Below are 10,552 nucleotides of genomic sequence, written 5' to 3' on the forward strand. Positions count from 1 at the left end.
CGCTAAACCTTATGTGGTTTTATTTGAAGTCTTATCATGGACGTGCTTTCACTCGACCACTGTGTCTCACGTCTTTCAGCTGGAATTAACATGAGTGAAATCTTGCTAGCATTTCTGAAGCGATATTTTCTTTACGGGAAGGAGTTGCTGCCCACCCCTTTCACCCTCCCCCCCCTTCCAAAAATCCCCCACCGCATCATCAGATTGAACCTAATTATTAGCAGGGCTTTAGATTGTCAATGAGAGAGATTTTTAAAAATGTTCTTAGTACTATTATTCTTTGCAAATTCTTTTATGATCAGGAAAATTCGTTGTAGTGTTTTGTTGGGTTTTTTTCTGAGGTGTCCGCACTGCAGTATATTATTCTTACGATGCTTTGAATCTTCTGAGAGTGATTTTGATGGGGACGTTATACATAATTCAAATGGCTACAAGTCCTCTGATTATAATTTCCCCACTGCGGTCAATAAAGCTGCTTTTTCTTCTTTTCGTTCACAAGAAAACTATTCAGAGAAATTAAAAATATTTCTTCGTATTTCCTTTGCTAGTGAAGTTAAAGTGAAGCAAGTTTTGGAGTGTGATAGCACCGAACTACACAAGGGTGATGACTTTTATGGCTTTTCTGACCTCTGACCCTGTCTTTGTTTAACGCACCAAGCACACGTTGGGTATAGAGATGAACTGTAGATAATAATTATTATTGTGTGGTACTGTGGTGAATTCAGGCGCTCATCAGAATAATGAAATCAAACAAATCTTATACTTATAGCAGTTTATATCCATTTTTTTCCTCAACAATTAATTTCTTTGTCCATTTAAAAACACGATAATTTTTGTGTAGATTTTACTGAAACGCGTTGATCTAAGGAGCTAAAAAAAAGTGTTAATTTGTAGACTCCATCGGTAAACTTTGATGGCCATTTTCTCAAAAATTTTACCTGTGACAACAGGTGACCTCCACCTCATTCAGTTGCAAATATCTCGACTTCTAAGCAAGATCAGTGAATCTTTTTTTCATCAAAAGCAAGAAAATGAACATGCTTTAAGATGACATTAAGTAATAATTCCATAAGCCCTAAAACTGGCGAGCGCCTGATTCCACCGTGTCGCAACACTATTATTAAATCTACATACATAGTTTTCCCCAATAGAGAGCTTCTGCAGGTTTGCATTTATTCATTTTTAAAACTGTTTGAGAGATTTCGTTTCCATAGGCAAAGAGCTGTTCGCTGTCTGATAAATCCTAATAAATGTTCAAAAAGAAACTAGAATTCTCTGTAACCAGAGGCAAAGTGCTGTTCCGTAGTGGTAAATTTATACCTACATTAGAACAAAAGCAACAGAAGTCTTTTTAAGACAAATCTTGAGCTTTCATATCATGTCTCGCAGGTGGTTGGAAAGTGCCACTGGTACATCCCACTTCTTTTCTTCTCCTCTGTTGTTTCTTTCTGTCTGTCTTTCTTACTTTTGTCCATGCACTTAATGACTATTACTGTGTCGAAATGATTCTCTGTACTTGAACGAATTAACAAACAATCAAACGATGTCTTTTTTTACTTTTTACATACACTAAATGACGGTTACTCTATCGAAATAATTCTCTGTATTTTACTCAACCAAATACATAAACAAACGAACAAACGACCATCGTCCCTTAATCCCTCAAGCTGAATGCCCCAGCGGCCGATATGGACACGTCCCATCCCCTGTTGCGGGACGTGCTGGCCATGCGTGAGTCGGTCAACAGAATGAACCGCTCCCGGCGGAGAATGGAGCACGAGATTCGTTTCCTTGAGGTATATATCGTCGCTATCAAAAGCAGTCCACTTATGTCCAAATTTTGAGAACTTTAGATCAAAGATGCACCTTTCAGCATTACCATAATACAGTTTAATGCCATGGTCTAGGCTTAAAATTTTCTTGCTTTTCATGATTCCTGATAGGAATAACGCAACAAAAGTAGGGGGGGTGGTCTCTAGTGTAAGAAGTACTCAAACAGACTTAAAGTGGATTGCTTGCGACACCGACGATATGCCATCCCCTGCAGTGCTCAATTCACGGACGGTTTTACGTAGATGCTGCGGTTTTCAAACTGTGTTTCGAACAAAAGATCTAATTCCGGATGCTGAATGTATAACATCACGTTGGTTGTTTTTTTTTAGACTGGCACAAATGTGAGAGGTCATTTAACAGATTGAACTACTAATGATAATTGTCTTGACTTTGATGCACGACCTCGTATTCTCTGAATGCCTCCAGAATTGCTCTTTGTAAGATGGGTCACCTGTGTGGATGATGTAGTGTTTAGGCACTTCGCTGCTGCACAAAGGACACCCGAGTAGACCTACGATTCCCTAGTGGGGGAGAAATCTTTATCGAGTACCTCAGTCTTTCTGCTGAGACGTTGTATCCCTCTCACCCGAGTTGGCCCTGACAGGCAGGATTGGAAGCCGGCCTCCTAAATGATCTAAATTGTGTCGATGGGGCTTTAAAACACCTTCATTCAAAAAGAAAGAAGTGTGTCCTACTGATTGATGTTTTGTTTTGTAGGATCTCCCTTCATCAATGTCTCTATGTTGACTGTGTATCATGTGGTTTTGTGGCACTATTTTATTGCTGCAAGCTGGGGGTTTTTCCATTTTCTATTTAAACTACTTGGAGATTTGCTTGTAGAACTTATAGTCAGGATTTCCTTAGCCTACAAAGGCGAAATGTTGTATGTGATTAAAAGAATGCCTTTTTTCCTTTTCTTACTTTTCAAAGGTCTTGATATCCTCATTAATAAGGACTTCTGTTAATTTGCTGTGTGTTTTTGAGTGTTTGGTCTAACCATCTTTGTTCGATGAGAAGGGAAGTCTTTACCCTATAATGTCAGTTTTAGCTGTGCTCTATTTGAAGGTAGTATTCTCATCAGTCCACTGAATTACTAAAGCGTAGTACGTATTGTGGTTTCTGTGATGTACCTGACGAGCTGACCATGTGCAGTGTTGCATTGTTTTTCACCTCCAGTGTGGATTTTTTTTTGTGTGCAGTGTTTCAGAACTGACCCTGCGGCATTCAGCATTAAATATTTCTTCACTCTGAAGTTGGGGATTTTCACCTTCGAAATTACATTTTGTTGATGTGCTTCTCTTTATTCAAACAAACAAACAAACAAACAAACAAACAAACAAACAAACTAACTAACTAACTAACTGGTTTGAGACTGTCTTGGGCCCTTTGGTAGTGTAGTATAAGAGACCTAGTAGAAAAGGGAGTAATGTCCAGAACAATGGATGACTCACAAAAACTTTTCTTTTAAAAGAAATGACTTTCGATTCAGCTTTGATAGAGTTTTGACTTGTTTGTATATATGATAATGCATATTCCAGACTTTACATGTCTTTATGGGAAAAAACTTATTAGTCTCAACATGCGGAGCGCTTTTCACTCTGTGTGACTTTGTGTTATTGTGTGTGTTTCACCCTTATCACTTGAGTTAGATATTGATCTGTAAGATAGGATATTCCTCTGTTTGAAGAACGAAACAGCTCGTCCTGAATAAAGCCGATGGCAACAGCTGAAAAAAAAGAACATAATAATAAACTGTTTTTTAATAAGAATCTGAACTGCCTGTTTCCACTCATTAAGAGCGAAAGTGGTGTTAAAAGATAAAGCACTACTATTTTATGAAAGTAAAAGAAATGCAACGTCCCCATCAGTACCAGTGGTGGCATTAGTATATCAATGACCGTGGGTTTGTAGTGACTATTTATAGTAGTATTTCTTAGGCATAAATATACTGTCGAATCTGTCCAAGACGTCCACCCTTTGTCGAATAGAAAAGTGGTCATTTTATTCTTAGACATGCCCTCTTGGGCTGTGTTATTATAATGATATAGTAAAAAAAACGCAAAAAGCGTATGCGTGTGTAAGTGTATTAATGTTGGTTGGTTTGTATGTATAATTTTGTTTCAAAACTCATTCTGTGCCATTCTGGTTGAAGTAATATGTTATACTATGATTAGTCAATACATTGTTCAACACTCCTGAAAAAGATTGTGAACAGTTTGCTTTTCCACCTATAGGGGGCACAACTCCCTTCCCTGGCAGGATAGTGTTCTTAAACATGATACTTTGTTTCTTCTAGCGGGCTTATTTCGCTCAGATTTTATCAGCAGAGAATGCTGACTACTAAAATATAGAAAAACCCAGTATTGGTTCCCGCTTTTGAATTGATGTGTGTGTGTGTCAGTGTGTGTGCGTGTGTGTGCATGCACGCGCGCGAGTGTGTGTGTGTGTGTTTTTTTGTTTTTGTAAAGTGTTTTATGGCGCGAGTGTGTGTGTGTATTAGATCTATGTCATTGATCTTGTACAGGAACAGAAACTTATAATGGGCTAGTTGTGATGTCTTCTTCACACCCCCCCCCCCCCCCCCCACACACACACACTTTAGTATTGGGGTTGCAAGCTAATTAATTTGATGTGCGTATTAATGTTCTCTCTTATCAGAATGTTGTACTTTTCTTCTTTTCTTTGTTTATTTTTCTTTTGCACCTTCATTTTTTCTGATAACTTTCCTCTGTGATCTGGGTCTATATTTTTACTTCTTTTTCCTATTTTATTTTTAGGCTCAGGTGAACAGTTTCAAATAGTTACAGAGGGAACCTTTGTAAAGTATTTGTTATTGAATGAATGAATTGATTCAAACATTGTTAGTAACTGTTGCATAGTTATTGTCAGCAACTGTTGTATACTGTTATTCCAACACTGTATTTTAAAAGTCACTTCTATTGTATTTGGAAGCGTACTTATTTTACTGAATGAAAAGTGTGCAAATTTTGTACAAATCATCTGCTATTATTAATTTAGTTCTCGTTTTCTTTTAATTTTGCTAGAGAGACGCCACTTTTTTCCTTGACTTATTACTTCGTGCTTAAGGGATTCTTTATTCTCTGACATATAAAATGCTAAGTAAAAGTTTATTATGAACTCCTGACCTCCTCTTAACATTCAAAAGATGCAATACTGACTTTTTAATTTAAAAAATAATTTTTTTCCTTTTTTGTTTTTAAGGAAAGGGGCTTTGAGATTGGTGATTGAAACAATACTTTTTAAAATATTATTTACGTTGACACCTGTACTCAAGGTTCTTGAAGTGGCATCTCTATGTCGAGGGTAGAGGACCAGACTTACTCTTATACTTATTTTTAGATCTCAAGATATGACATTTATTTGTATCTGCTAGCTGTGTGATATATTATGGGGTACTCCTTGTATTTAAAAAATGGTCAACTTATAAGTATACAAATAGCCAAGAATTGCTACCGAATCTCAGGATTCGATGTTTTTGCATTGAGAGGTACTTGAAAGAAAGGCACAACACAAAGTTTGACTTGCGTCAAAACAGTAAGAAAGTGATTATTACAAAAACTGAGAAATGCGTTTTTGAAAGAATTTGTAAAGTACATGTTTATTTATTAAGTGTACGCATACGAGTATTCCATCTTTGCATCTTTGGCTGTGCATAGGAGGAGCAGATTCAGGGTTTTCATCACCCTGAATTGTTGTATCTTGAGATATAGTTTGGTCACCCACCCTCGTTATATTTCTTTAACTCCTAGTATGCGGTGCACTAGTTCAGCTGGCTTACGGCATCACTCAGTTGTGTACAGTCATTACAAAAATCTACCAAAGCTCAGAAAGAAATAATATGTATTATTTAACAGTATGTTTAATGCTTGGACCAGTCATTCCTGCCCAGATTGGGTGTTTATTTTAAGCTAATATGTTAAATAGGAATGGAGCTATTAGGAAATTGGTGATGCCGATAGCTTGGATGACAAAATTGGCCTCTGTACAATTAAGTACAAAAGAGCACTAGCCTTCCACATACTAAGAGTTAAGTTAGTCTCAGTGAGCAGCCAGCGGCTTTCTCAGCATTGTCTAACTCCCTACTCTAGGCGCAGATGGGGGAGGCAGGGGGTGGTGACCTTCGCTCGGAGCTGGAGGCACGCTACCGGTTGGAGCTCAACCGCAAACTGGATGACGTCAACCGCTTTTTGGACACGCAGTCGCTCCTGCGTGACCGGTTAGACACGTCACGGACGGAGGCGGAGACCAACTTGTTGTTTGACAAGCGGAAGTTGGAGGTGGGTGGCGTCCTAGGTTTCTCGTCTGCCTCACGATTCTATCGACGAATGGCGTCGGTGATGAACAGGCTTGCCAACTGTCCCGAATTTCTCGGGACTGTCCCGGATTCAGCAATCTGCAATTTTAGGGTCTTAGTCTTATCACAAACACCACTCCAAAACCAATCCCACTGTATGTAATTTTGTTCGCGTTTTGTGTTATCTAATATCATAAAGTTGGGTGTCCCTGACTGGGTTTTGAAAAAGTTGGCAAGCCTGATTGGTAACATAAAAAGACCCCTTCCAGAAACCCCCAAAACCTCTTCATGGTTGTCCCCCAATGTGAAAGGAATATATAATATATGTTTTGTTTTGGGTTTTTTTTTTCCCTGTTGCCATAGAAGTTATGTTTTCCCTGTCAACGCTTGCTTTCAAGTCATGACTAACATCATTGGCCAGTCATAAAAAGACGTCACTGAGCTTTCTGACTGCTAGAAGACTTGTCAATAAACAAAACTTTGCAGTTGGAGAGCTCTGTCATGGTTTTTATTATTGACCAATTATAGTTTTGTGCTAGAACTTCTCTTTTTTTAAATTTAGAATTCAATAGCTGCCATGTTTAGGTACTTCTTTTAATTTCCATCTTTCCTTTTATTTTCCTTTCTACATCTGTGCACTTTTTTATTTTTCACGTTTTCTCTTTTATATTTCTAACATAAAGTGTTTTCCAGGAACTGTCCCTGCAGGATTAGAGTTGCTGCCAAATCTTGCACGCTTGATGGAACTTTTTTAAAAGAAAATTTCATATCTCCTCTTATTTTCTTATTTAATTGTGTGCTTGAGAAACTGTAAAAAGGAAAAAGCAAGTTACATTTTGCAATGAGGCAGGCCTTAAAAGTACCTATTTTTCCGCAAATGCGTACCAATCCATAAAGTGTGTTAATTTCAACATATTATGATATAAATGTTCAAATTCAATCATAATGTTTTCAATTTGAAAAGTGTCTTCTCTAAGTGTGGGTTGGCCCTGACAAGCAGGGTCGGAAGCCTACCTCCTAAATAATGAACTAAATTGTGTTGATAGAGGTGTAAAAACACCTGCTTAAAAAAACTTGTTGTTATTATGGCTCCAGACATTTTAAAAAACGAAGTGGCTTGCCGTACTTAAATACGGCCAATCTAGGTTAGGCCCTATTGACCGAAACCTGTTGAGTACACCGGTCTCATTAGAGCTAGTAATTATTCAGGTTTAAAATACATGCATGTCAGTAAGGCACCTTTTGGTTTCGTCTGAAATACAAATACTTTAGATATTGTAAACTAAAATTTTATTTACAATTCAGCCATCATTATTAAGTGCGCCTAGCCTGCCAGTCTAGCCGTCGTTAAGTACGGCTAGCCTCTTCCTTAAAAAAAAAACACACAACCCTGTTCATTAGTGGATGTTGGCCTTCATGATGTTTTCAGGAAGAGAACAACAACTTGCGAGTGAAGTACGAGCAGGCAGTGGCCCAGAGGGAGACTAAAGAGATGGAGGCCCGTCGGTTCCGGGAACTGTACGAGTCCGAAATGAAATGGCGGATGAGAATCAGCGATCAGCTCACTCTAGCCACAGACAAAGGCTTTAACCTCAAGTCCAAGCTCAAGTAAGTGGGACCAAGTCTCGTGTGTGTGTGTGTTTGTGTGTGTGTGTGTTTCTATTTGTGTGTATGTCTGTGCATGATGAAATGGCTGATGAAAATCGGTGATCAGTTTATTCTGGCTAAAGACAAAGGCTTTAACCTCAAGTTAAAGCACAAGTAAAATTGACCAGTTGTTTTGTGTGTGTGTGTGTGCGTGTCTTTGTGTGTGTGTGTGTTTGTTTGTTTGTGTGTGTGTGTGTGTGTGTGTGTGTGTGTCTGTGTGTGATGAAATGGCAGATGAGAATCGGTGATCAGTTTATTCTGGTCAAAGACAAAGGCTTTAAACCTCAAGTAAAAGTGACCTGTTGTTTTGTGTGTCTGTGTGTGGGTTTTTTGGGTTTTTTTGGTGTGTGTATCTATTTATGTGTATATCTATTGATGAAATGGCTGGTGAAAATCAGTGATCAGTTTATTCTGGCCAAAGACAAAGGCTGTAACCTCAAGCTCAAGTCAAAGCTCAGGGGCCTGTACTGTAAAAGTGTAAAAGGGACCAGCTGTTTTGGTGTTTTGTGTGTGTGTGTGTGTGTGTCTCGTGTTGTTTGTGAGTGTGTGGGTGTTTGTATGTGTGTGTGTTTCTGTGTCTGTTTGGTCTATTTATGTGTATATCTGTGGGTAATGGAATGGTGGATGAGGATGTATGATCAACTGACTCTAACCATTGACAAAGGTTTATATTTCAAATTAAATCTCGAGTCTAAGCTCAAGTTAGTGTAACCAGTGTATGTGTGTGTGTGTGTGTTTGTGGTGTCTGTGTGTCTGTGTCTGTGTGTGTTTTCTCTATTTGTGTTTGTTAAAAATCAAATGCCTGTCCCTGCTTTCTGTCTGATGCAACTCATTTAGAACTAGGGTCTGACTGACTTCCCCATTATATTTTTAAAATAATTTTTTTTTTAATTGTTTTTCCCTTATTTAAGAATGAATGCAGGAAATTCAAGACTTTGATGCTGAAGACGCCCACTTTTGTTTTAAAAAATAGTGAAAGAAATTGATGCTCATCTTTTCTTTTGCTTATTGTTTTTGTTTTCTCCCAGCTCTGAAAGGATGCACAGAAACCGGCTGACTGGCAGCATAGGGAACCTCAACAGCTCCATCGTCAGCAACAACAGCTTCGAGGCCGTCCGAGTCAACGGTATCCATGACGATGAGCTAAGCAGCAAGATCAAAGCAGAGCTAGACCGAAGCATTGCCAAACACTTAGAAGCAGGTAACTATGATCTCTGGGTTTTTTGGGTTTTTAAGAAAGTTTGTGTGTGTTTGTTGGGGTTTTTTTCAATTTATTTTTCTCTTTAATTCTTGAAAAAAGAAGAAAACTTATGAAAAAGAAAAGTACTCTTTTTGTTCATCCCTGTGACGAAAGTGACACTCAAAGCATTCTCAAATTATATTAAAGGTTTTATCAAACTATTCTCCACTATCCCTTTGACTTTGACTGACCAGTGCTAGGTGAGTTTCATTTGCATTTATTGTTGTCAGAACCATACGTTAGAAATGCTCTGTATTCCAAACACAAACAAATTTTTTAAGACCTCTGAATTTTACGTTATAGATGAGAGATGCATATTCAAATGACTGCTGAACTGGATCATTAAAACCAAATTTAATTTACCTATTGGACAATTCATAAGCCTTCAGGCCTACACAGTCGTGTTGGTAGAAAATGATAATTTTTGTTTCTTGTTGTAAACCATCTTTCATGTTTTACTCTTTAAGTGCGAGATTATTTGAAAAGTTTCAGAGTTCTCTGTTGATAGTCTTAATAAATGCTCGATTTTTCGGTTGGTATACTGCAGAACTACTGTGCAGGTTAACCTATTTCGAATCTCGAATGGGATACTCTTGAAGTTGGGTTTGTTCAACTTTTCCTGGCTCTCTGCTCACTTTGCTCTGCTATGCCAGAGATTACATGAAATATCGAGGTCCTGTTCATTAAATGATCATACAATGGTTTTATTTTAATGATACAAACCTGTAATCAGTTGTTGGCGGGTGCTGTAGTGTGGTTTGCTCCTTCTTTCCTATCAAACATCCATCATCCTTATCACCTTTTATTTTATTTTCTTTGTGTGTTACTCTCTTGTAACACATATAATCTTCGGCACTTATATGACCTATTGGTGTTACTGCAAGTGCCGTTTAACTCGATTTAAAACTGAAACGAAACAAACCTGTATTATTCCATTATTCGTACTCTATTTCCAGCCCCTCACAATCACAACAAGCCCGTTCTGAGGCCAGGCAAAGAAGCCGCCCGGTTCACGTCCTCCTTCACTCAGGCCAGCCATGACTACATCGACCTGCTCAAGAGAAAGTACTGTGTATAGCCTGGCTTCGCCTCTACCAACAAACGCTCTCTTCCCTGACAGCTTTTAGTATTTGTGAGGTGTTCGACAAAAAGAGTTACTTCCCGCAGTCCGCGAATGGTGATACCGGCAGAAAACTGATACAAGGGTCAAATTTGTAGATTTTCAACTCATGATATTTTCTTCAAGTTTAACAGGATGTCTTTTATCATTTCTTGCATTAGAACATGTGGTTACTTGAGGGAGGCATTGCGCTGCCAAGAGCGAAATGCTCGCAGCTAAAGGGATTTGAAAACAACAACAACAACAACAACAACAACATCATTTCTTGCTAATAAATTGGTAAAAGTAAAAGTCAACTCATAAATTATTTGATCTATCTATCAATGTCCACAGAGCTAAAATGGGAGAAATAACTCGTTTTGTCAGCATTCCTTTCATTTGTGATTTTGACCAAGTG

At 38.2% G+C, this 10,552-nt stretch overlaps 1 protein-coding gene across 3 annotated transcripts in view; it reads left to right on the plus strand.

Moving 5' to 3' along the window:
* The window catches only part of LOC101860039 (ankyrin repeat domain-containing protein 26), a 31,755-nt gene extending 21,456 nt beyond the window's left edge, over positions 1-10,299 (plus strand). For all 3 annotated transcript variants that reach the window (XM_035971481.1, XM_035971480.1, XM_035971482.1), the window contains 4 exons: positions 5,943-6,131; positions 7,578-7,756; positions 8,824-8,996; positions 9,992-10,299. In XM_035971481.1, coding sequence (XP_035827374.1) covers positions 5,943-6,131; positions 7,578-7,756; positions 8,824-8,996; positions 9,992-10,113 — 663 coding nt within the window. In that variant the 3' untranslated portion in view covers positions 10,114-10,299. The remainder of the gene's footprint in view (positions 1-5,942; positions 6,132-7,577; positions 7,757-8,823; positions 8,997-9,991) is intronic.
* Positions 10,300-10,552: the final 253 nt, after the last annotated feature.

This window comes from Aplysia californica, unplaced genomic scaffold (assembly GCF_000002075.1).
Source record: "Aplysia californica isolate F4 #8 unplaced genomic scaffold, AplCal3.0 scaffold00442, whole genome shotgun sequence".
In the NCBI taxonomy this organism is placed as follows: Eukaryota; Metazoa; Mollusca; class Gastropoda; order Aplysiida; family Aplysiidae; genus Aplysia; species Aplysia californica.